This window comes from Salmo trutta, chromosome 19 (genome assembly GCF_901001165.1).
Source record: "Salmo trutta chromosome 19, fSalTru1.1, whole genome shotgun sequence".
In the NCBI taxonomy this organism is placed as follows: domain Eukaryota; kingdom Metazoa; phylum Chordata; class Actinopteri; order Salmoniformes; family Salmonidae; genus Salmo; species Salmo trutta.
Genome location: NC_042975.1, coordinates 52,775,486 through 52,803,407, shown reverse-complemented (window position 1 = coordinate 52,803,407; position 27,922 = coordinate 52,775,486). Strand labels below are relative to the sequence as shown.

Below are 27,922 nucleotides of genomic sequence, written 5' to 3'. Positions count from 1 at the left end.
TAAACAATTTAAAGGCAATGCTACCAAATACTAATTGAGTGTATGTAAACTTCTGACCCACTGGGAATGTGATGAAAGAAATAAAAGCTGAAATAAATCATTCTCTACTATTCTTCTGACATTTCACATTCTTAGACTAAAGTGGTGATCCTAACTGACCTAAAACAGGGCATTTTTACTTGGATTAAATGTCAGGAATTGTGAAAAACTGAGTTTAAATGTATTTGGCTAAGGTGTACGTAAACTTCCGACTTCAACTGTATATAGATGCTTGGGTCATTTTCGGTCACTCACAGGGCAGATATGCCATCAGTTTCCTCCTCCACCTGTAGCGATACAAGATCAATTAGATGTGATAATTTATTAAAGATTAATAAATACATAGGACATGTTCTCTCACCATAGCCTCTACAGCAGTAAAGGGACTCTGGCTATGTCCGAGCTTGTTGTACCCACTCTTCTCCACAACCAGAAGAGAGAGAATGTCCTCCCTCCTGAACCAGAACCATCACATCCTCCAGACAGTTCTCCTCCATGTTCTGTCCGTTCACCTCCATCACCACGTCCCCTACCTGTAGTCCTGCTCTACTCCCAGAGCCCCCCAGTGCCACCTAGAGGACCCCCAAAAATCTAGGTAATTTCCATATTAGAAAGCCAACTGTATCATTTCACCTCTTTAAAGGCCCAGTGCAGTCAACATCGTGATTGTCCTGTGTTTTATATATATTTCCACAATAAGAGGTTGGAATAATACTGGGAAATTGTGAAAATTATGATAATGCAGTTTTGGTGTATGAAGAGACCACCCTGAATTTCTGCCTGTTTTGGTGGGATGGAGTTTTGGTATAAGTTAATAGACCAATAACAGAGAGTTTCAAACCTCTCTGCCATTAACAGCTAGTTTTCAGGTTACATATCCCTCCCATTAGGCCCCTCACTCAGACCACTCCCAGACAATCCTAGCAAAATTGTTGCCTGAGAAATTGTTCTTTGCTAAGAATCTATTTTTGTTTCTTTTTGACCATATAAATAGAATAAGATAACAGTAAGGTACCTCATTTCTATCCAGAAATTATTTGATATTGACATCAAAACAGCTGCATTGGCCCTTTTTACCTTACATTGGGCCTTTTTACCTTACATTTAATGAGAAATATAATTATTCTCAGCTCTTTGTAAGTACAATAATTCAGTGCAATCTCTGGTTTGAGTAAAAAATGAAAAATTCACTTGTGATCCTTGAGCTGCCCACCAGCTAGTGTGTGTCCATGAGTGTCCTATGGTGCCCTACCTGGCTTACAAAGGTTCCAGGGGTGTCCTGGACACAGCCCAAGTTGATGCCAAAACCCAGAGGTCCTTTCTGGAGAACACAAAGCCGTGGACTGGGCACAGGACTAGGCACAGTGGGCAGCACCACTGGTTCTTCCTTTGGAACCTCCATTACAACTGGGAGTGGTGGTGGGGCTAGGTTCTCAGTTTCCTTTACCTGTTCAACTGCATTACTCCCACAGAAGAGCAGAGGGGACAGATCCAACTGAATGGAGTAAAATAGGGTACATAACAAAGAGAACAATCATTAACTCATTAGATGTACTTTATATGTTTAATGCCTGCTTACTCTGGTTATAATTTAACCCGGAACCCAGAGTAGCCTAATGGTTAGATCGTTGGACTAGTAACCGAAAGGTTGCAAGTTCGAATCCCCGAGCTGACAAGGTACAACTCTGTCGTTTTGCCCCTGAACAAGGCAGTTAACCCACTGTTCCTAGGCCGTCATTGAAAATAAGATTTTGTTCTTAACTGACCTGCCTAGTTAAATAAAGGTAAAATAAAATGTTAAAAAAGTCAAGGATGTTTATTAAGCCCTACCAAGTTGTTACATGTTTTTTTTTAAACAATTCTAATAAAATGCAACAGTTGGACAATGGAAGACATTCCAAACTTTTAGACATTTTATAATCCATCATATATTGACTGAATTACAGCAAATAAATAATTTTACTGGCACGGACTAATAATGAATGGAGTTCAGGGATTTTGGTGGGAATTCAGGTATTCAATTTATTGTAAAATGTAACTTATTTTTAAATGTAACATCTAATTTGTCGACATTTAAACTGTAATAAATTATTACTTTTTTCAATTACACAAACAATGAACACCCATCAAATTAAAGTTATTCTCTATTTTGTGATGTAAGTGATTGAGACAGTGCTTAAAATCCCAGACTAATATTTAGCATTCTTGAAAGATAATGTATTCCATTGAGCACATTTCACCCATTACCAGGATGTGTTTGACAGGTCATCACAAACATTTCCGCGGCCGTAGCGTTAATGGAAAAACGACAGGCACAAGCCAGAGTATGAAAGAGTCGCAGGAGTAAAATGAAAGCAATCCATCCAGCAAGATTTAAGTGACAAGTGGAGTTTGCACCCCTCAAACACAGGAAATAGATGTCTGAAAAAGACAGATCCTCAAATGGGCGGGGTATGCACGTTGCTACAAACACACTTGGGATGACTGTGGTCACAGCTACCTGCGTGTAAAACTCTTGGCCAAGGGCTGTGATGGTGGTAAGGGTGACCTGTTGGCAACTCTTCCGTACTCTGTCCACTATGTCCTCATGGCCCAGTGACTCCACTGCCTCTCCATTGACCTCAAGTAGCAGGTCTCCTTCCTCAATGCCTGCCATCTCAGCCGGGCTGCCTTGGTGTACCTCACGCATTACGTGGGCTAAAGAAGGAAACCATTTCACACACATACACTGATGGTTACAATCTGGATTATAGATATACACTACCGTTCAAAAGTCAGTTTTATTGCTTCCTTACAGTTTTCAGCTGTGCTAACATAATTCCAAAAGGGTTTTCTAACGATCAATTAGCCTTTTAAAATGGTAAACTTGGATTAGCTAACACAACATGCCATTGAAACACAGGAGTGAGGGTGGCTGATAATGGGCCTCTGTATGCCTATGTAGATATTCCATAATAACTACAATAGTCGATATTATGGAATATCTACATAGGCTACAATAGTCATTACAATAGCCAGCTACAATAGTCATTTACAACATTAACAATGTCTACACTGTATTTCTGATCAATTTGATGTTATTTCAATGGACAAAAAATATGCTTTTCTTTCAAAAACAAGGACATTTCTAAGTGACCCCAAACTTTTGAACGGTAGTGTAAGTGTATGGGTTTGTGAATGTGTGCCGTGTATTGTGTGTCTTGTTTTTACCCTAGCGTTTTTGCTATTGCTTGTGTCAAAGCTATTTCCTGCATATGGTATGCATAGTTGAGTTTGTTTGTACATGCATCATCATCCCTCTGACCTTTGCATCCTGACGGTGTCCTCTCCTCTCTGAGGAGGAAGCCATACCCCTCGGGTCCAGGGACCAGCTGGAGTTTCCTGGGTGTATGGGGCAGGTTGTGGTGGGAACCAGCCAGGGTGGGGAGGATGGGCATCCGCCTGCGGGCATAGCTCTGCTCACTCTCACTGTCAATCACCAGGATGGTCATGTGGTCCCTGCACTTCTTCACCTGCACACAATACATGGACAACCTGTATCAGGCCGGTCATGTTCATTAGGCACCAAACGGAAGAAAAGGGCTTGAAACAGGGAGTGACTATCTGGACTTGTCCAATAAGAAACATTGGTTTTCATTTTCCATTTCAAAATGTTTTGATGCCCTAATGAATGTGACCCAGATTGTTCAAAGGCTGGTCCATACAATGAAGGGAGGTCTGTCTGTCCAAGTCCACCTACCATCTTGCTGAGAACAGAGTTTGTGAGCTCTGACACTGTGTTGCCATCGATCCACAACAGGCGGTCTCCCTGACACACCCCCGCTCTCTCGGCCGGACCCCCGCTCACCAGGCTCACTGAGATCCGGCCCTTCTCCCCTAGAGGCAGTTCACATGTCATGACACAAAGTCAACAACCATTCTACGACCAACCAACCAATCAACTCTGATTCTGATTAATTCAGAATTTCATAATTTGTATCAATGCCCTCTCAGCTGCAGTCTCGCATACCTTCCACGGGCAGGAAGTTGATTCCAAAGCCTGAAGATGTATCTCTGATGATGTGGCAAAGCCGGGGCGGGCTGCAGCCCTCTCCTCTGTGTTCTCTGGCTAGGGCCTGGAGATCATGACCCTGTGACATTGCCTGGTCGTACTCCTCTCCATCCAACACCAGCAGACACAGCTGGCGCCCACTAAGCTTTATACGCATGGCCACCTGACTCACACAAAGAGACAGACATACAGTGGGTATCATAAGTATTCACCCCTCTTCACATTTTGTGTTACAAAGTGCGATTAAAATGGATTTAGTTGTCATTTTTTTATCAACCATCTACACAAAACACTCTGTAATGTCAAAGTGGATTTAATTGTTTTTTTTAAAGATGAATGAAAGATAAAACACTAACATACCTTGATTTGATAAGTATTCACCTTCCTGATTCAATACGTCGACATATCTATTTATTATTGCCATTGAAATGTTAGCTGTTAAAATTAGATCAAACAATAATATTAAGGGATTAGAAATCTGTGGCTTAAAAACGAAGGCGTACGCTGAAGATTCATGTTTTATTTTAAAACCACAATTAGAATCTCTCCACGGCCTCAGAGGATCTAGATACTTTTGCTAACCTCTCTGGATTAAAACCAAATTATGATAAGTGTACTATATTACATATTGGATCACAAAAAAATGCACATTTTACATTACCGTATAGTTTACCAATTAAATGGTCTGACGGAGATGTGGACATACTCAGTATACAAATCCCAAAAGAAAGAAATGATCTCACTCCAATACATTTTTATAGAAAGCCGTGGAAAGGAAAATATCTGTCTATTTGTGGAAAAATCACCCTGATTAACTCTTTAGTCATATCACAGTTTACCTGCTTTTTAAATTATATGAACAAAAAAATATTCAATTTTATTTGGAACGGCAAGCCAGACAAAATTAAAAGGGCCTATTTATATAACGAATATGAATTCGGAGGGAAGAAATTATTAAATATTAAAGCATTAGACCTCTCACTAAAGGCATCAGTCATACAAAAGTTATACTTAAATCCAAAATGGTTCTCTAGTAAATTGGTAGGAATGTCTCATCCTATGTTCAAGAATGGCCTTTTTTCAGATTACACCTGCTCACTTCCGGTTGTTTGAAAAGGAAATAATGTAAAAAATATCGTTATTTAAAAAAAACAAGCCTTAGAAAGTTGGTTGCAATTTCAGTTTAATCCACCTGAAAAGACAGAACAAATAATACAACAACTGTTGTGGTTAAACTCAAATATACTAATTGATAAAAAAAAAAACGTATTTTTGTAATACATTTTCTAAAAGGTATAATTTTAGTGAATGATATCATAAATAGGACTGGTGGAGTTGTCACACATGCAGCTAACACAGACATATGGAAATGTCTGCTCTACCCAAAATTACAACCAATTAATTGCAGCATTACCACATACATGGAAGAGGCAAGTAGAAGGGGAAACAAGTAAGGAACTTGTATGTCGGCCCTGTATTAAAGAACATAAATGGTTAAAGAAAAGTGTGATAAATAAAAACATATACAATTTCATTTAAGGACCAAAAAACTGACAGCTGTGCCATATAAATTGCAAAATAGTTGGGAAGAGATTTTCGATGTACCCATTCCATGGCACATGGTTTATGAATTGATACGCAAAACAACGCTGGATTCAAAACTTAAAATTTTTCAATTTAAATGACTATACAAAATTATTGCAACCAATAGAATGTTATATATATGCGGGATACAATCTTGCCAGCTCTGCAGATTCTGCTGTGAGTGTAACGGTTGTCGTCGGGAATGGAGGACCAAAACGCAGCAGGAATGTGGATGCTCATCTTGATATTTATTTTAAATCAAGATAACACCAAAATAACTAAACGAAGAACTCACGAACAACAAAACAGTCTTGTCAGGCTCATACAGGCAAAACAAGAAACAACCTCCCACAATTTACAAACACACAGGACTCTCAATCAAAGGCAACTAGACAACACCTGCCTTCAATTGAGAGTCCACACCCCAATTAACTAAACATAGAAACAGACTAACTAGAAAGAACATAGAAATAGACTAACATAGAGCAGTGACCAAAAAACCCCGGAATACATAAATCAACTACCCTCTACATAATACACACACCCCAAACCACATAAACCAAATACCCTCTGCCACGTCCTGACCAGCCTACACTAACAAAATAACCCTCATACTGGTCAGAACGTGACAGTGAGGAGGCAGAGTAATTAGATTTTTTATTTTGGTATTGTCCATATGTAGCTCGTTTTTGGTCACAGGTCCAGGAATGGCTGAAGAATTGCAACATTTGCCTAGAACTAACGCTGCAGATAGCAATACTGGGTGATTTGAAAAGCCATAGTCAATCAATCAATAATATAGTTATTATTTTAGCAAAAATGTTTATTTTTAATTTACAATCTGTAGAAGCTATGAGGATAGAAAGGTTCAGTACTTTTGTGAAGCATCACAGCACAGTTGAAAAATATATGGCAAATATAAATCCAAAATGGATGATGTTGAGAGATAGATTGGATGGGTTGAATGGAGCTGAAGGGTGGGACTAATAACAAGATAACCAATGTAAAACATACAGGGTCTGTAAAATGTATATAGGTTCAGAAATGTTGTGAAATAGCATAGTTACAAATATATATCAAACTGGATGGACATCAGAAATAGAGGAAGGACTAAAAACAAACAAAATATAACTATTGTAAAATAGATTGTGTCTGTAAAATGTGTATAAGATGTATAAACTGAAGGTAGAAGCCTAAGTGTTTATTAGTTTACTCCAATTGTGGGAAGGGTGGTAGGGTTTATGGGGAATAATAAAGGTATATTCTTAAAAAAGTATGCATATCTATATAGGTATATGTATGTATATATGTGTATGTGTATGCATACGTGTATGTATATGGATATACACTGCTCAAAAAAATAAAGGGAACACTAAAATAACACATCCTAGATCTGAATGAATGAAATAATCTTATTAAATACTTTTTTCTTTACATAGTTGAATGTGCTGACAACAAAATCACACAAAAATAATCAATGGAAATCCAATTTATCAACCCATGGAGGTTTGGATTTGGAGTCACACTCAAAATTAAAGTGGAAAACCACACTACAGTCTGATCCAACTTTGATGTAATGTCCTTAAAACAAGTCAAAATGAGGCTCAGTAGTGTGTGTGGCCTCCACGAACCTGTATGACCTCCCTACAACACCTGGGCATGCTCCTGATGAGGTGGCGGATGGTCTCCTGAGTGATCTCCTCCCAGACCTGGACTAAAGCATCCGCCAACTCTTGGACAGTCTGTGGTGCAATGTGGCGTTGGTGGATGGAGCGAGACATGATGTCCCAGATGTGCTCAATTGGATTCAGGTCTGGGGAACGGGCGGGCCAGTCCATAGCATCAATGCCTTCCTCTTGCAGGAACTGCTGACACACTCCAGCCACATGAGGTCTAGCATTGTCTTGCATTAGGAGGAACCCTGGGCCAACCGCACCAGCATATGGTCTCACAAGGGGTCTGAGGATCTCATCTCGGTACCTAATGGCAGTCAGGCTACCTCTGGCGAGCACATGGAGGGCTGTGCGGCACCCCCAAAGAAATGCCACCCCACACCATGACTGACCCACCGCCAAACCGGTCATGCTGGAGGATGTTGCAGGCAGCAGAACATTCTCCACGGCGTCTCCAGACTCTGTCACGTCTGTCACATGTGCTCAGTGTGAACCTGCTTTCATCTGTGAAGAGCACAGGGCGCCAGTGGCAAATTTGCCAATCTTGGTGTTCTCTGGCAAATGCCAAACGTCCTGCACGGTGTTGGGCTGTAAGCACAACCCCCACCTGTGGACGTCGGGCCCTCATACCACCCTCATGGAGTCTGTTTCTGACGGTTTGAGCAGACACATGCACATTTGTGGCCTGCTGGAGGTCATTTTGCAGGGCTCTGGCAGTGCTCCTCCTGCTCCTCCTTGCACAAAGGCGGAGGTAGCGGTCCTGCTGCTGGGTTGTTGCCCTCCTACGGCCTCCTCCACATCTCCTGATGTACTGGCCTGTCTCCTGGTAGCGCCTCCATGCTCTGGACACTACGCTGACAGACACAGCAAACCTTCTTGCCACAGCTCGCATTGATGTGCCATCCTGGATGAGCTGCACTACTTGAGCCACTTGCGTGGGTTGTAGACTCCGTCTCATGCTACCACTAGAGTGAAAGCACCGCCAGCATTCAAAAGTGACCAAAACATCAGCCAGGAAGCATAGGAACTGAGAAGTGGTCTGTGGTCACCACCTGAAGAACCACTTCTTTATTGGGGGTGCCTTGCTAATTGCCTATAATTTCCACCTGTTGTCTATTCCATTTGCACAACAGCATGTGAAATTTATTGTCAATCAGTGTTGCTTCCTAAGTGGACAGTTTGATTTCACAGAAGTGTGACTGACTTGGAGTTACATTGTGTTGTTTAAGTGTTCCCTTTATTTTTTTGAGCAGTGTATATATTTACCCCAAAAATATATGGGGGATTGGAAATGATGCAGACAATTACATTGATGGAAGCAACAATCTTTTGGCAATTTAAAGCTGATCCACCCCTTAAATTATTTATTTATTTTTTATTTTAAAAAAGAGCTTTGCACACCTGGATTATTTTAAAAATTCTTCATGCTCTGTCAAGGTGTTAGGGATCATGGCTAGACAGCCATTTTCAAGTCTTGCCATAGATTTTCAAACAGATTTAAGTCAAAACTGTAACTTGGCCACTCAGAAAGTTCCTGACAGTAACATTCACTGTTTTTTATGGTAAGCAACTACAGTGTAGATTTGGCATTGTGTTGTAGGTTATTATCCTGCTGAAAGGAGGAATGCTCTCCCAGTGTCTGATGTAAAGCAGACTGAATCCTGTTTTCTTCTAGGATTTTGACTGTCCTTAGCTCCATCCTGTTTCTTTTTATTTAAAAAAAAACTCCCCAGTCTTTGCCGATATCAAGCATATCCATACCCTGATGCAGCCACCATCATGCTTGAAAATAAGGAGGCAATTACTCAGTCATGTGTTGTGTGGGATTATCCCCAAAACGTAAGGCTTTGCATTTAGGCCATAAAGTGTATACCTGTGCCGTGTTTTTTGCAGTATTACTTTAGTGCCTTGTTGCATGTTTTGGGGGTATTTTTATTCTGTATATTTTTATTCTTCTTTTCACTCTGTCATTTGGGTCATTATTGTGGATTCACTACAATGTTGTTGATCCATCCTCAGTTTTTCCCATCACAGCCATTGAACGCTGTAGTTGTTTTAAAATCACCAATGGCCTCATGCTGACCATCCATGAGCAGTTTCCTTCCTGTCCTGCAGCTCAGTTCAGAAGGACGACTATATCTTTGATGTATCCGGGTGGTTTAATACATCGTCCACAACATCATTATTAACTTGACGATGCATAAAGTGATATTCAATGTCTGATTTGTTATTGTTACCAATCTACCAATCACTGCCCTTTATGAAGATTTCAAAAAGCTCCCTGGTCTTTGTAGTTGAATCTGTGCTTTAAATTCAATACTTGACCGAGGGACCTTACAAATGTTGTATGTTATGGGGACAGAGGAAGGGGTAGTCATAAAAATCATGTCAACCCCTAATATTTCACACAGACTGAGTCCATGTAACGTATTATGTGATTTGTTAAGCCAAATTCTATTCCTGAACTAATTTAGGCTTGCCTAAACAAAGAGGGTGAATACTTATGCAGCGACTATATTTTAGTTATTTACTGTCCTTTTTATTAATTTCTACAAATTTGTAGAATTTTCTTTTCACTTTGACATTATGGAGTATTTTGTGTAGATCAATGCCAAAAAAAATCTAAATTACATACATTTCAATCCCTCTGTAAGGCAGCAAAATGTGAAAAAATCCAAGCGGGGTAAATACTTATGATACCCACTGTACAAGTTAGAATGTTATGTTCAGTCTAGGTGCCTTTTTGGCCAAGTCTCTCTTGAAAAATAGGTATTTTGACAACAATGGTAAACCTGTTAAAATCAGGGTAAAATAAAAGCAAAACATGTGTATAATGACCAATATTTTAGGTTAAATCCTCCTTAAAAGTCGCTCTAGGTCATCGGCCATCTGACCTTTGGGTGTGTCATGTTATCCACAAAGCCCTCATTGACCTCCAGGAGTCGATCCCCGTCTCTGAGACCGCCGCGCTCCGCCACCCCCCATGGCGTCACATGTCTGATCACATGACCAAGGCAGCCCCTCTCCACACGCAGGTGGAAGCTGAAGGACTCACCCTCTTCACGTTTAAGAACGCAGAGACGCAGTGTGGGCCCTGAGCAAGGCTCTACAGGGGACAGGTATATAGGAGAAGGAACAGTGGACATACATTTAAAGTCTATAGTCTAAAGTCTATAGTCTAAAGTTAGTCTATCGTATATCATCTTTCTCCCCAAAATTCAGAAGAGGTGAAAGAATTGAGGTGTGTAATGGAAAACACTAAAGGGGTAGCCTACCTGCATCATCTGAGATGACCATTGCTGGGTTGTCTATTCCCTCCTTAGGATTGAAGGTGAATTTCCTTTGACATAAAAGATAATCATTTTATTTTTCAGAATTGAGCGATCAAGTTGCAAATCACCACTTCACGAGCCATTGAGTGAAATTTCAGCAATACAGTATGTGGCCCCATTACGTAAGTGCAATCTGTGATCATTTATCTGTGCTTGTGAAGGCTTATATTGAGCCCAAAGTCTTAAAGGGTCTCTCAGTGACAGAGAGAGAGAGAGAGAAAGAGAGAAAGAGAGAGAGAAACAGAGAGCGAGAGAGTCAGTGAGAGAGAGAGAGAGAACAATCTTAAAAGTCAGCAAATCCAGGCTCAGAGTTTCATGTGTTACTGTGTTTCCAAGGTCTTCAGGGACAGAATGTGCAGAACAGCACTATGAACTGCTATGAAACTTAGTTTCTATTCAGCCAAATAAGTAAACGCAGGACTAACATAAACTTGAATGTTTCCAATTCAACTGATCACTTGCTTAGGCCAACACATGTATTTATTCACCTGCAAAAACTGTGGAATAGTGCAAAAAATTGGAAAACAGTAAGGGTAGATTGTGAGGAGGAGAGGAACAAAACTTACCTTGTTAGCTCTATGACCCCCACAAGACCTGAAAGAGAACACCACAACACAACAGTCAGTTTAATAGTTTACAGCAATTGTTGATCTCATCAGTGTGTACGTTTCTTTATGTGAATCTGAAGACAAAATACATTTGATCAACCTTTACCTTGCAAAAAACAAAAAAAAATCTGTGAATCCTAATGACCTACTTTTCCTGACATCCATTTACACATTTCAAACTGGTTGACCTGGTGTCGACCCACTGGGCACACACTGGTTGAATCAATGTTGTTTCAACGTAATTTGTCAACTCATTATGATGTGGAATCAATGTGAAAAATACATTGGATTTGAAAAAAGTTATAATTTTGAGGGTGAAATTTCAACCATAGGATTATGTCATCATGGTTACCACATTTTCAACATAGACACACCTTGTATAAAATATGTTGAAATTGTACCTTTAAAACAATGTCAGATCTTCAACATTATATCCACTATCAGAACAAAAAAACAATAGGCTGGACAGCACCTCCTACTGGAGAATTGATCTACCTACAGCTACCCTTTGGTCTATTTTTGTCACTGACTATTACCAATGTGCTATCATGAGAATGAGTGTTGAGAGGTCTGCACTTAAAAACAAAATAGATTATTTTCATTACAAAAGGTAGGTTTAACAGAGAAAATGAAATGTGACCATACTTTATCACTCATACATCATCAATTATGGTATTTAGGCCTAAATAGCATTGCAAAGTCATCAACAGCTATTGTTTCAATTCAACCCAGAATTCAACTAAAAATAGACAATACAATAGTGTGACACACATAAATATGTTGGTCACGATTTGATGTTTTGAGAAAGAGATATCTTTTTTTCTATCTATTATGTTTTTGTATTGGTTGTGTTTTTTTCTTCGTGTTTTTGTCTTCATATACCTCCAATGGGAACAATGTTATCCAGTGTGTATCACTAGGGAGAGCTGCAGGGGAATTAGGGTTTAGAGAACCCTCTACAGCAAAAAAAAGAGTCAGAAACTGCCTGATAGAAAAATAAACCTCCCCTTTGTCTTCTTTCAACCTGTGTAAAACAGGACTTTATTATCTGTAGTGGGATCTCATGCCTGGGGCCTGTTACAGATTCTTGGGTGCTTTTCCGGGATTGGCTTCACCTGCTGGAGGATGCTGATCCAGTGATACAGATATCCGGGACTGTGTGACCTGTGTAGCCGTGTGACCTGCGTGAGGGATAAAGAGAGGCCATGTCGTACGGTGCAAGGAAGGGCCTGCATTCACTGACACTGGAAGAACTCTATCTGATCGCCAAGGCCGTCGGCCTGGTACCAGACAAAGACCAGTCGAAGCTACAGAAGGATGACAAAGAGGGTTGTTTTAAGCACATCCATGCTTTCATGTACAGTAAGACCTTGCTTGATTCTGAGGATGGGGGAATGGTTGAAATGTTGGTTTTGAATGATGCAATAGAACTAGTTATACAGAGTTGTAATCTAAGTCTTGTAACTTCACCTGATAGCCAAGTGGGTAGTGCTCTGTCTGAAAATATACCTCCGTCGCCCACCAATGCAGCTGATTTTGTTAATGTAGCCAATGACACATCAGATAATGCTTTCTAGCTATGAGGAGCTAGGTAGGAAACTCCTCCAATGTAGAGTTAGCCCTACCACATTCACAGCTGAGAAACATAGCTCTGTACATGATAACTCACCACACAGTAACCTTCACTCTGAGCGTGCACCACACTCTGAGCACGACAGTTTAGTCTCCCTAAGAGATCTTTTACATGCAGTGGAGAGAATTCAAGATTCATGGGGGTCAAATAGGCAACCACGCGTCAGACATAAGCTACAATAATGTGTGCAAACAGATAGAAGGGATTTAAGAGAACTGCAGTGAAAATGAGATAGTCAGAAGCGTGTTGTGGATCAAAAGGCCTGGACATATTTGCAGGGAGTTGCGACCCCTCCTTTCTGATAGCAAAGTGTCTGACGAAGTAATACTAAGGCATGTGATGAAAATAACCAATAGCAAGAACGAGAGGCAGCATTGGCTAGGTCCGATAATCCTCCCCTAACCAATACATGCTCACAGCATACAGCTTGGTGATAGCCATAGTAATGAAAACTGTATCAAAGGGGAGGAGGTTGCTGATCATAAACACAAGAGTAAGACCATACATCAGCTCAGTGCGCAGGTTGAAGCTTTAGCCAGCATGATAGACTCTCCGACACAGTCAAAACAACCAGAACATACGTGCCAATGTTCCACGAGCCAACAGTCTGGGCCCAGAAGAGAGAAACCATACGACTCCCCCATATATGTTGAACAGGGTGTACCGAACTGTGGCCACTGTTTCTTCTGTGGTGAGGAAGGACATGGAGTAAGTAGTAGGCTGTCTAAAGAGACTAAAGCGCTTGGGAAAAGGGAGCCGGTCAATGCACATGAACAACCAGTGATTGAGCCGCAGCTACAGTCCCAACCGGGTGGTTTCACAGGGTCAAGACCTCAAAGTATAAATCGCAGGAGTACGGTCTCACAACGTGCATCCTCCAAGACGTCTGGTGTAAAGAAAAGAGGCAGGACGGGAGGTGGATCTCCCAAAGTATACTCACAAGGCCAGCCAGCCGCAGAACATGACAAAGTGGCCCAGCTTATAGGAAAGAAATGTCTGCTCAGATGTAACATGTATGGCTTGGCAGTAAGCGGCCCAAGTGAGCATCTTAGGTCATGCCTGTAAATAGTACAGCTGCTTGTACTGTGGCTTGCGAAAGTATTTACCCCCCTTGGCATTTTTCGCATTTTGTTGCCTTACAATCTGGAATTAAAATTGATTATTTGGGGGGGTTTGTATCATTGATTTACACAACATGCCTACCACTTTGAAGAGGCAAAATACTTTTTACTGTGAAACAAACAAGAAATAAGACAAAAAAATAATGTCAAAGTCAATACTTTGTAGAGCCACCTTTTGCAGTAATTACAGCTGCAAGTCTCTTGGGTTATGTCTCTATAAGCTTGGTACATCTAACCACTGGGATTTTTGCCCATTCTTCAAGGCAAAACTGCTCCAGCTCCTTCAAGATGGATGGGTTCCGCTGAATGACAGCAATCTTTAAGTCATACCACAGATTCTCAATTGGATTGAGGTCTGGACTTTGACTAGGCCATTCCGAGACATTTAAATATTTCCCCTTAAACCGCTTGAGTGTTGCTTTAGCAGTATGCTTAGGGTCATTGTCCTGCTGGAAGGTGAGCCCCCGTCCCAGTCTCAAATCTCTGCAAGACTGGAACAGGTTTCCCTCATGAATTTCCCTGTATTTAGCATCATTCCTTCAATTCTGACCAGTTTCCCAGTCCCTGCCGATGAAAAACATCCCACAGCAGGATGCTGCCACCACCATGCTTCACTGTGGGGATGGTGTTCTCAGGGTGATGAGAGGTGTTGGGTTTGCGGCAGGCATTTTCCTTGATGGCCATGAAGCTCATTTTTAGTCTCATCTGACCAGAGTACCTTCTTCCATATGTTTGGGGAGTCTCCCACATGCCTTCTGGTGAACACCAAACGTGTTGGCTCATTTTTTTCTTTAAGCAATGGCTTTTTTCTGGCCACTTCCGTAAAGCCCAGCTCTGTGGAGTGTACGGCTTAAAGTGGTCCTATGGACAGATACTCCAATCTCCGCTGTGGAGCTTTGCAGCTCCTTCAGGGTTATCTTTGGTCTATTTTTTGCCTCTCTGATTAATGCCCTCCTTGCTTGGTCCGTGAGTTTTGGTTGGCAGCCCCCTGTTCGCAGGTTTGCTGTGTTGCCATATTCTTTACATTTTTAATAATGGATTTAATGGTGCTCCATGGGATGTTCAAAGTTTCAGATAGGTTTTTATAACCCAACCCTGATCTGTACTTCTCCACAACTTTGTCCCTGACCTGTTTTGAGAGCTCCTTGGTCTTCATGGTGCCCTTTGCTTAGTTGTGTTGCAGACTGTGGGGCCTTTCAGAACAGGTGTATATATACTGAGATCATGTGACAGATCATGTGACACTTAGATTGCACACAGGTGGACTTTAACTAATTATGTGACTTCTGAAGGTAACTGGTTGCACCAAATCTTATTTAGGGGCTTCATAGCATGAATACACATGCACGCACCACTTTTCCATTTAGAATTTTTTTAAACAAGTAATTTTTTTCATTTCACTTCACCAATTTGGACTATTTTGTGTATGGCCATTACATGAAATCCAAATAAAAATCCATTAAAATTACAGGTTGTAATCCAACAAAATAGGAAAAACGCAAAGGGGATGAATACTTTTGCAAGGCACTTTAATGCAAATAGTTGTGCAATTTAGTTTGTGTGTTTCTTGTTTGAAGTGCAATAGTGTAATAATCAGGTTCTCTTCTTTATAGGTGTGTTATTCTATTTGTGTATTTGTGTGATATAGGATTTGTGCAATTTATTTGTCCGTTTTTTGTGTATTTGTGTGTTTTTTTGTTAGCAATAGGGTAAATGTGTAATAATTTGATTATCTTTTTTATTTGTATTTATAGACTACATTTTGTTTCTATTTGTCTTTGTTACTAGTTTTTAATATTTAAGTCTTATTTTTGTATATATTTTTATATTGATATAGTTTTAAATGTTATGATTATTTATTTGTTATGTTCCAAATGTCTGAATAAAAATGACAGTTAGTGCAGAATGGTGCTTTTATTTTTTTGGTGGTGGGGGGCGCTGAAGAGGGGATTCGCCCAGGGAGCCATACAAGCTAGAACGGCCACTGCCCTCAGGCCACTACTCTACTACCACATATCTACAATACAAAATCCATGTGTACGTGTGTATAGAATGCGTGTGTTATTATGTGTATGTGTTGTGATGTATTGAGAAATGTACTATGTGTTAATGAGTTTAGATTTTAAATGGTTGCAAATAGCCAATGGGATTTGTATGCAGGGGTTGAGTTACTTGAATTAACAAATGATAGTTCTTGCATTGAAGTGATTGGATTATGAGATGCAAGGGTGGTTAAAGTTCAATGATGTATTGGGGACTTGGGCTGAAGACACTGTAGAGAGTGGTCGACTGGAATGTGTTAAGAAGCACATGAAAGAAATCTCTTCCGTTTATTATAAGCACGCTTCGGAGTCTTCAGTAAAAGAACCCAGCATCTTAGGATGAACAACTGGTGAAATCCTCAGACTACTGATGACCAACTGAGTGAACAAGCTAAAAAGTTAGCTAGTACTAGTAAATTAGCTGGTCAGCTGGAAAGTAAAGGCGCGTGGACCGTTTTGTGTTTCCAGGAGGCTAACGAGAGCTTCAGCACATATGAGAAGCAATTTTTGCTGTTTTTGGAGGCCAACGAGATAGCTGACGACCGAAGAAGAGCAGTGTTTCTATCAGTCATGGGTTCAAAGACATTTACGCTGCTGAAAAATTTGGTAGCTCCGAAAAAGTCGGTAGAGGCTAGCTTCCAGGAGCTAATTTCAGCTCGGAGAGACTTTTATGGCAAAAACGTAAAGTGTTGAGCGAGAGATACACTACCGGTCAAAAGTTTATGGACGCCTACTCATTCAAGGGTTTTTCCTTATTTTTTATATTTTCTACATTGAGAATAACAGTGAAGACATCAAACTATGAAATAACACATATGGAATCATGAAGTAACCAAAAAAGTGTTAAACGAATCAAAATATATTTTATATTTGAGATTCTTCATATAGCCACCCTTTGCCTTGATGACAGCTTTGCACACTCTTGGCATTCTCTCAACCAGCTTCACCTGGAATGCTTTTCCAACTGTCTTGAAGGAGTTCCCACATTGGCTGCTTTTCCTTCAATTTGCGGTCCAACTCACCTCAAACCATCTCAATTTGGTTGAGGTCGGGGGATTGTGGAGGCCAAGTCATCTGATGCAGCACTCATCACTCTCCTTCTTGGTCAAATAACCCTTACACAGCCTGGAAGTGTTGGGTCATTGTACTGTTGAAAAAGAAATGATAGTCCCACTAAGCCCAAACCAGATGGGATGGCGTATCACTGCAGAATGCTGTGGTAGCCATGCTGTTTAAGTGTGCCTTGAATTCTAAATAGTGTCACCAGCAAAGCACCCCCACACAATAACACCTCCTCCTCCATGCTTTACGGTGGGAAAAACACATGCGGAGATCATCCGTTCACCCACAACGTGTCTCACAAAGACAGAGCGGTTGGAAGCAAAAATCTCAAATTTGGACTCCAGACCAAAGGACACATTTCCACCGGTCTAATGTCCATTGCTCGTGTTTCTTGGCCCAAGCAAGTCTCTTCTTATTGGTGTCCTTTCGTAGTGGTTTCTTTGCAGAAATTCGATCATGAAGGCCTGATTCACACAGTCTCCTCTGAACAGTTGATGTTGAGATGAGTCTGTTACTTGAACTTTGTGAAGCATTTATTTGGGCTGCAATTTCTGAAGCTGGTAACTCTAATGAACTTATCCTCTGCAGCAGAGGTTACTCTGGGTCTTCCATTCCTGTGGCGGTCCTCATGAGAGCCAGTTTCATCGTAGAGCTTGATGGTCTTTGCGACTGCACTTGAAGAAACGTTCAAAGTTCTTGACATTTTCCGCATTGACTGACCTTCATGTCTTAAAACTTCTTAAGGATCAGGGTCCTGCTAGCAGGACAACTTCCTGTGAAACTGGAAGGCGCGTAATTCAAATAAATTCAAATAAATATTATGGATTTTAAACATTTAGGGACATATAAGTGTCTTATATCGGCTGAAAGCTTAAATTCTTGTTATTATAACTGCACTGTCCGATTTACAGTAGCTATTACAGCGAAAACATGCCATGCGATTGTTTGAGGACGGTGCCCCAGATCAAAATATTTTTCCACCGGCACAGGTTTCATACATTCACATATAATGATTAAATATTCACTTACTTTTTGAAAATCTTCCTCTGATTTGTCATCTAAAGGGTCCCAGCTATAACATGTAGTAACATTTTGTTAGATAAAAATCCTTCTTTATATCCCAAAAAGTCCATTTAGTTGTCGCTATCGATTTGAGTAATCCACTCGTTCAACTTGCAGATAAAGGAATCCGAAAATCTACCCCTAAACTTTGTTTCAATAAGTCAAAATACATTTCTATTTACTCCTCAGATACCCTAAAATGTAATCAAACTATAAAATGTATTTCGGAAAGAAGTATGTTTAATAGGAAACCAATTTTAGCAGGTGCGTAATTTCTTCATGGCGCACGCAAACACGGATTTCCAATACTGTGTCCTTCTACTAAAACTGTTATTTCTTATTTGTTTTTGAAGTTACAAGCCTGAAACCTTGAACATAGACTGTGGAAGCCACCCTGTGGAAGCCATTTTACAATATGAGCTTTCTCTTGCATTTCTAAGAGAATGGTCTCTTGCTCAACAAGAAAATTCGGATTGTTTTTTCTTTGGATTTTCTCCTACCATATCTATTGTGTTATATTCTCCTACATTATTTTAACATTTCTACAAACGTCAAAGTGTTTTCTTTCCAGTGGTACCAATTATATGCATATCCTGGCTTCAGGGCCTGAGCTACAGGCAGTTAACTTTGGGCACGTCATTCAGGTGGAAATGGAGAAAAAAGGGGCCTGTCGTTTCTCTTTGCTTATTTGAGCTGTTCGTGCCATAATATGGACTTGGTCTTTTACCAAATAGGGCTATCTTCTGTATAACCCCCTACCTTCTCACAACACAACTGATTAGCTCAATCACATTAAGAAGAAAGAAATTCTACAAATTAAAAGGCACACCTGTTAATTGAAATGCATTCCAGGTGACTACCTCATGAAGCTGGTTGAAAGAATGCCAAGAGTGTGCAAAGCTGTCATCAAGGCAAAGGGTGGCTACTTTGAAGAATCTGAAATATATTTCGATTTGTTTGACACTTTTTTTGGTTACTACATCATTCCATATGTGTTACTTCATAGTTTTGATGTCTTCACTATATCTACAAAAAAATTAAGAAAAACCCTTGAATGAGTAAGTGTTCTGAAATAGTTACCGGTAGTGTATGTTTTTCAGAATAGAAAAGTTTGCTGGAGAGATGTTAGCTGAGTATATAGCATCGCTGACTGGCGGCTGGCTACATGTGAGTTTGGGGCTGCACTAGAGGAGCAGCTGAGGGACCAGCTAGTTTATGGAGTTGCCAGTAAGGAGCTGCGGGGCAAGATGAGAGCTGTGTGGAATACGGGGAGAATTGAACATCGGCAAAAGTATTGGACATTGTCAACAACTTCGAGTGCACAGCCCAGAGTGTGCAGAAATTCCAGCAGACACCGTCTCAGTTGAGAACCGATCAGTTGACCACAATAAGGGAGGGGCATCAACCCGGATCCTCCAAGGAGAAACAGCGGATGTCAGACCAGAGGGGGGAAACGTCAAAGCACTGTTTCGCTGTTTGGGGACAGGACATTCACAGCAGACCTGCAGAGTTCACAGCAGCGTTCCAATGCAAGGCGTGCCAGAAGACAGGACATCTTGAAAGGGCTTACAGGGGGAGAGAATCTGCGGGGAACAGCTCATTTTCTAAGCAACGCTCTCAAACAGCGCACTCTAATCCAGTTAAGGGGACACGCTACTGGACGGCAGATCAAGTTCAGGAGGCAAAACTGCTATTGCCTGCAGGTCCAGCACAGTCGGAAATCACCAGTCAGAAAAGGACTTAGGACTTTTTACAGTGTGTAGTGATCGTGAGTATGTGAAACCGTACATTGTCATGGTGAGACGTAACGGGAAAAGATAAAGATGGAGGTAGATACTGGGGCTGCCATGTCTATTATCTCAGAGAAGCTGATCAGCAGATTTAAGAAGCATAAACTGCAACCATGTGATGTTGTTTTGAGAACTTACTCAGCTCAGCCTATTCAGTTATTGGGAAAGCTGTAGGTTAAAGTGAAATGTGGTGCTCAGGTGTTACCATTACTTCTATTAGTATCAAAAGGGAAGGGTTCTACGCTAATGGGGAGAAACTGGATTCAGCACCTCAAATTAGATTTGTTAACCTGTCTGGGCTAGGGGGCAGTATTTTCACGGCCGGATTAAAAACGTACCCAATTTAAACAGGTTACTACTCTGGCCCAGAAACTAGAATATGCATATTATTAGTAGATTTGGATAGAAAACACTCTGAAATTTCTAAAACTGTTTGAATGGTGTATGTGAGTATAACAGAACTCATATGGCAGGCAAAAACCTGAGAAAAAGTCAACCAGGAAGTGGAGGATCTGAGAATTGTAGTTCTTCTTTCTAGCCCCTTTCGAAATTACAGTATCTGTGGGGTTACGTTGCACTTCCTAAGGCTTCCATTGGCTGACAAAAGCCTTCAGAAAGTGGTTTGAGCATTCTCCTGTCACTGGGCAGATAATAGGAGCTCAGTTACTGAGTGGACTGCCTGGCAACAAAGGGATTGGATATGTTCGATCCCGCGAGTGCGCTGTTCCTTCTTAATGGAACAGTTTGAATTTTCGTCTCTGGTACCGCGCTCACGCGTTATGCCTTTGGATAGTGCTCTGAACGCACAAACAAAACAGAGGTATTTGGACATAATATGGATTATTTCGAACAAAACAACATTTCTTGTCGAAGTAGCAGTCCTGGGAGTGCATTCTGACGAAGATCATCAAAGGTAAGAGAATATTTCTAATACTAATTCTGAGTTTAGGTGGCCCCGAACTTAGTGGGTGTCTGTATAGCTTGCTGTGATGGCTGAGCTATGTACTTAGAATATTGAAAAATGTGCTTTCTCTGTAAAGCTATTTTAAAATCTGACACAGCGGTTGCATCCAGGAGTAGTCTATCTATAATTCTTTAAATAATTGTTATATATTTTGTGAACGTTTACGATGAGTATTTTTGTAAATTGATGTGCACATTACTGGATGTTTTGGTGGGAATACATTTTCTGAACATCACGCGCCAATGTAAAATGCTGTTTTTGGATATAAATATGAACTTTATCGAACAAAACATACATGTATTGTGTAACATAATGTCCTAGGAGTGTCATCTGATAAAGATCGTCAAAGGTTAGTGCTTCATTTAGCTGTGTTTTGGGTTTTATTGACACATGTCCTTGCTTGGAAAATGGCTGTGTGATTATTTTTGTCTATGTACTCTAACATAATCTAATGTTTTGCTTTCGCTGTAAAGCCTTTTTGAAAATCGGACAATGTGGTTACATCAACGAGAAGTGTATCTTTAACATGGTGGAAAATAGTTGTATGTTTGAGAAAGTTGAATTATGACACATTGTTGTTTTTGAATTTGCCGCCTTGATATTTCACTGGCTGTGTCCCGCAGGTGCTAGCGTCCCACGTAGCCCATAGAAGTTAAGAGTGAACCCATGTGTCAGACCCAGTTACGCAGCTGTGCGATAAATATGCTGAAGTGTTTAGTGGTGAAATGGGTGTGGTAAAGGGAGTTAAAGCCAAAATTCAAGTGTCAGAGAAAGCTGTTCCAAAGTTTTGTAAGGCTTGACCTGTGCCTTATGCACTCAGATAAGCTGTTTGTCTACTGCCTACAGTGCTAGAAAAACAAGGATTAATCACACCCATATAATATAGTGAATGGGCAGTACCTCTAGTTTGATCACCCTCACTGGAATGCCGAGAGACCTTGGATGATGATTTAAATGTCATTTGTAATACTGATAATTATGGAGAAGTTTTATAACTTTATTTTATTTCACCTTTATTTAACCAACTAATAGGACCACGAGAAAGATAGACCTGTCTCTAGTCTATTTCTTGAATCAAGTTATGGGTACAAATTCAATGTGTTTTTTGTTGGAGTTAAGGGTAGTAATTCGAATGTGATTTTCAGTGTTGTTTTTACAGATTAGTCACTATGTGAATTATGTGTCAAAATGCTGGAATTACCAGTTTTGTTTTTTTGGATTGAAGTTTACACACCTTGAGTGATATAGAGAAATGTATTGAGTGATATATGAAGGAGTGTATTGTTGTTTGTTTGTTTTGTTTTGATATATCTCACCAGATTGGGTCTACTGGATGATCGGGATAATTTCCTGATCCTATGACTGCGATGAGGTTGACGGTATGATAAGGGAGTATAAGCTAATTTGAAAATTTGTTTCAACAGAATGTGATGTTATTTTTTTTCACTTGTTTTAGAGATTTGCATTAAGAATATTGCTAGTAGTAATAATTTGTCATACAGTAGATCATTTGTTTGGATTTCTTGAATGCTTGTCTGGGTTTCCTGAATCAGAAATGAACTGAACTGAATTGTTGTTCTGATCTGTCCTTTCTTGAGGTAATAGTGGAGATGGTATCTAAATGCATGGGAAGAATAATTTGACCAAACGGTGTGGACCTCACAACCCCCTCTAACTGGCTGAAGAAATGCTGTTCACTACGGCCCTGTCCTATGCCACTTCTATCGAGAGACCGAACCAGCAACAGGTGTACAGCATCCAGCTGAAGTTATCAATTGCCTTTTTCTCTCAGGAGTGCAACAGAAGTCCACGTGGAGTGAGCACGGAGAGAGAGAGAGATCTGTTCCAAAACTTTTCTCATATTGCTAGTATACTGGTTGGCAAATGGACAAGACATAATGAGTTGTGGTGGGGTTCAGGTGAGACATTGAAATTGGGACATTGTCATGGGCCATCCATTTTGAACTGTGAAGCAATCTGAAGAAGAAAAATTAAGAAATGCCAGAAGATTGAATGCCAGAGAAGGGTCAACTGTGCCCATAATTGATATAGACTTGTCTGAAATTGTTATTGTGGGGTATCTGGTTGATGGAGGTCTACATGGCTGAATGTATACTGATTTAAGGCTAAGAATGTGTTGAGATACTGATCTGTAATTATAACCCTGATGAGGAACTTAATACTAGAATTATGAGATTAATATATTGTATGTTAATATAAATGTACATTCTGCCAGTATTGATGCATGTTAAGCTGAGGGTTTTCATTTTGAGTGATATAACCAATGTGAATCACTGATCAATGTAATTCTAAATTTTGGTTGGACAATTAATTGGGTTCTGATTATGATTTGGGAACTGAATGATTTCCCATACCTATTCCTGACTACATCTCTGATGAGGACCCTAATTCTGAACATAAGAACCCAGATGTGGAACTCATGTTCCTACTGAGTGTACAAAGTGCCCAGAGAGGGGTGTCTGTCACTGGTGTAGGAAGGGTTCCAAATGGGGTGGACATTTTTATCATGCTGTGTCACACCCTGATCTGGTTCACCTGTCCTTGTGATTGTCTCCACCCCCTCCAGGTGTCGCTTATCATCCCCGGTGTTTTTATCCCTGTGTTTCCTGTCTCTCTGTGCCAGTTTGTCTTGTTTGCCAAGTCAACCAGCGTTTTTCTTTGCTCCTATTTTTTTCTCCCCTAGTCTCTTTGTTTCTAGTCCTCCTGGTTTCTACCCTTGCCTGTCCTGACTCCAAACCCGCCTGCCTGACCACTCTGCCTGTCTTTCCCCTTGTACTCTTTTGAACTCGGATCTGGTTTCTGACCCCTGCCTGGCCTGACCTCGAGACTGCCTATCGTCTGGTACTGTTTGGACCTGGTTTATGAACTCTCGCATGTCCCCAACCTGCCTTTGCCTACTCCCTTTGTTATAATAAATATTGGAGCTCTACCATCTGCCTCTTGCGTCTGCATTTGGGTCTTGCCTTGTGCCCTCATATGCTGATCCCTATCTTCGTGCATAGTGCCAGTGTGATGATTGTCCTATTTGCTGGTAATGAATCTTGTGTGTGATTCAAATTTTTTATGTTTCATTTTCTGATCCAGATTGACTGTGTTTAGATAAGAAAGGTCTAAAACTCAACAAAGGTTGTTTACTATGGATGAAATGTCAGGCACCAGAAATATGTACTTAGTTTGTTTAAATTTGTTTAACAATAATCATGTAATACTTGTACCCTTACATTTTTCCAGAAGAAGCTTAGCTTCTTGAGAGGGGAATGTGATAGAAAAATTACATACTTACCTGATTTGATATTAATAGTAAACGATGTCATGGGCATCGTAAGGATTGGACCAAGGCGCAGCGGGTAAAGTGCTCAACTTCTTAATTTATTTAAAGAAAACACTTAAACAAACGACGAAAGACAGTTCCATAAGGCTCCCAGGCTATACAGAAAATAACCACCCACAAAACACAAGTGAAAACAAACCCAACTAAATATGGCCTCCAATTAGAGACAACGACAACCAGCTGCCTCTAATTGGAGGTCATTGCCAAAAACCCAACATGGAAATAGAAAACTAGATATACACAGAAATAGAACATAAACCAAAAACACCAAACCACACAAAACAAACACCCCCTGCCACACCCTGACCAAACTACAATGACAAATAACCCCTTTTACTGGTCAGGACGTGACAGATTATATATTTAACTAAGAGTAAGAATGGCCTGCAGCTAGTCTGGGTGTCGAGGACAGGGGTTTTACTAGAGATAGCTTGAAGCTGACAATTGATTGACGTCTTTGTGATAAAACTTTACAGCCACATTCCATTTCTATCATTAGTGGTGCATGTGAGACATATGTCTCCGGTCTAACTGGGCCTGGATTCTATAGATAGCCTGAAGGAATGGAACAAACATTTCAGTGTTTGTTCTCATCCTTGCATCTGGGAAACTTAGCCTGGAGGAGTAGAATAACACCCACCCGTGCAGATAAACAACAGGATGAACCCAGGGTGGGTTATGGTGCCCAAATTGCCATGGTTGAAGCAGTTTTAGGTTTGGTATATAAAGACCCGGTATTCTCTGTATAATTCAGACTCTCAGTCCAGCAGTCAAGACTGTTGGGCTGACGGTTTCATTATTGCAATAATTAATCGATATTAAATAAAGAGGATTGGTTGAAGAAATGACAAAGTCTCTCTCAGTACTGAATTTCCACGACACCTGCCGATGTATAGAAAAATCAGCTAGATGTATATTTTCCATGTCCTTGTTCAGCCACGACTCTGAGAAACATAGGATATTACAGTTCTTCAGATCACGTTGATAGGACAGTCTCGAACGGAGCTCTGATCAGTCTGTTATTACATGTAGAATTTGTCCTCTCCCCCTGCGATAGACTAGAGTCCTATCCAAGGGGTGTACTTGTACATCAAGCTGCCTCATGCCACAGAAACAGGAGGAAGGCTCCTACTCTTATGAGCTCGTGCAATGCTACTTACTTTATTTTCTCCACAGAGGGATGACATTATGAAATCTGGGATGTGTCTGAAATGGCATCCCATTCCCTACACCTTCATAGTGCACTACTTTTGACCAGTGTCCAAAGGGCTCTTGTCAAAACAAGTGGACTATATAGGGAATGAAGTGCCATTTCAGAAACAGCCACGGTTTTAGTTAATCTCATAAACACAACAGCAGAAGATAAACTGTAATAATAGAGATTTCTGTGTTATGAAAGGAGGGGAGTGGGTTATCTAGGTTATTCCAATATCTTAGATTTACAACCTATTTTACAGGAAGGTAGAACTTAGGTAAACATCATTCTCATCATGAAATAACTAACCTCTTCTTCACCTTTGTGTTTGTTATCAGTTTGATAAAGTAGGTGGTAAAAAATAGTGACATACACAGTAGGTGTTTGCATTCCCCTTATAGGCCTTACATATATTAGACTTTGCTCCTCATACCAACTCACATGAATACAGTATTTGGGATGTTATTCAATTGATATGGAGTTTATGTTGATCTTCATATTGACCGCAATATATCCTGTATTCACTCTAACACTGATATGGAGGTGTGTATTAGTGTTTCATTTACACATTCAACGATTTTATCAAAACCCCATCACACTACAGTATGTTTGATTCTTCAGTGCAGCAAAGTAAACCATTCAAATAACTTGAGAATGAAAGTTTTAGTGTGTTTATAACATGTATATATAAAACCTAGATAGATCCCTGTTCAGTTAAGTGGAATCTTCATCGACCTCACGCTCCTGACTGGGGCGGCAGGTAGCTTAGTGGTTACAGCATTGGACCAGCAACCGAAAGGTTGCTATATTGAATCCCCAAGCTGACAAGGTAAAAATCTGTCGTTCTGCCCTTGAATAAATCAGTTAACCCACTGTTCCTAGGCCTTCATTGTAAATAAGAATTTGTTCTTAACTGACTTGCCTAGTTAAATAAAGGTTGTGGCGGATGAATCAGAATTAGTTGGGTAACATAGATAATTAAGATGTTTTATTTGCATAATATGCTTATGTGAGATACTTGTCATTAGAATGTATCCCTTTGGATAATGAATGTTGGCAGTTGCACTTTTCCCTTAGCTGGGGCTCAGTCACTTGGGGCCCAGAGAGGGGAGAGGTCAGACTTGTCTTTCACATGTCCCTGGTGCTATGCCGAATATCAGAAAGGGAAGAGGACAGAATGGAACATTGTCTACATATGTGTGTGTGTCTTACTGAGGATGGGCCTCTATGAGATAGCACTGACAGAGGAGATTTACGATGTCTTTGGGGAGTAAAGCCTAAAGAGCATTCCAGAGGACATGAGCTAATGGTTCTGTTCTATACCGTACCAGGGAGAGACAGTTCCAGTTTGGAGTAGGAGGACCAGACACTGGCCTATCAAATGAAAACTGTTGACACAGCAGTTGCTGTCTACTATGTTTTATAGATATCTTTCATACAAAACTTAACCTTGTGACCCATTCTATGTATCTGTGGTTCGTCATGTACGTTGAGAGGGGTGTATCTTGGCTATAAAAGATCTTTGTACTTTTGTGTAATCACTTTTCAATGGTTCATTAGAGATAGCGAATTGTTGAAAGTCAAGGGCTTTTGCAAAACTCTTATTATTAAAGATGTAGTTTAAGTATAACTCTGATTGGTGTGTGAAGTTTGTCTCTCTCCTCATTTGGTAATGCAGAAATTAGCCACCACAAGGTTAAATAAAAAAATAGAAAAAAATCAATGACTGAACATGCACAGCGGGCCTTTCTGATTTAACTAATGGTCCTCTGTTTGTCTTTCCCCGCCATAAACCTTCAGCATGGCAGGTGAGGTCACAAACTGGAATACAGTTACTGCACTGACATCATGTACCCAGTGCTAGGGAAAAGTGGCCTAGGCAGGGACCACAGTTGAAAATTAGCTGGCTGGTGGAATCTTTTATAGCACATTTACAGAAATGTAAAACAGAGGGGTGAAAAGATGGAGCCAGTCGGTCAGGGGTATTGTACATGGGTCTGGTGACTGAATCATGGTTACAGCCAACCTATAGACACTGCCTGCAGAGCAATACCTATTGCACCGAACAATAAACTATGATCATTCACTGCTCTTTACAAGACAATGGATATCTATGGAATAGGAGCATAATATCATAAAATATCCCAACTGAATATTCTCCAAAACAGATAAAGTAGGCTACAAATCAATATTTTAACATTATGGTAGCCTGCTATTAGCCTACTTATGAATAATATTATGAGAATATGGATTACTGTGATGGAACATCAATACAATAAAACACCAGAGCAAGATTCAGATGATCACGAGAAACAAATGGAGCTAAATAAAAGAAGGCTTTGCCGTACCTGTAGTTTGGTTCATGTTGAGTCTCTGTCTCTGTCCCAGCTGGTCAGCAGAGAAACACACAGAGT

At 40.4% G+C, this 27,922-nt stretch overlaps 1 protein-coding gene across 1 annotated transcript; it reads right to left on the bottom strand.

The window, feature by feature from the left end:
• Positions 1 to 208: 208 nt before the first annotated feature.
• On the bottom strand, positions 209 to 27,922 carry nherf4b (NHERF family PDZ scaffold protein 4b). The gene is made up of 11 exons (XM_029701715.1): positions 27,857 to 27,922; positions 11,246 to 11,273; positions 10,623 to 10,687; positions 10,242 to 10,453; positions 4,049 to 4,253; positions 3,779 to 3,915; positions 3,344 to 3,551; positions 2,540 to 2,736; positions 1,292 to 1,534; positions 401 to 611; positions 209 to 326 (listed from the first exon to the last, which is right to left on the bottom strand). Exons 1-10 carry the CDS (start codon positions 27,870 to 27,872, stop codon positions 432 to 434), a joined length of 1,491 nt encoding a protein of 496 aa, XP_029557575.1. The 5' UTR covers positions 27,873 to 27,922; the 3' UTR covers positions 209 to 326; positions 401 to 431.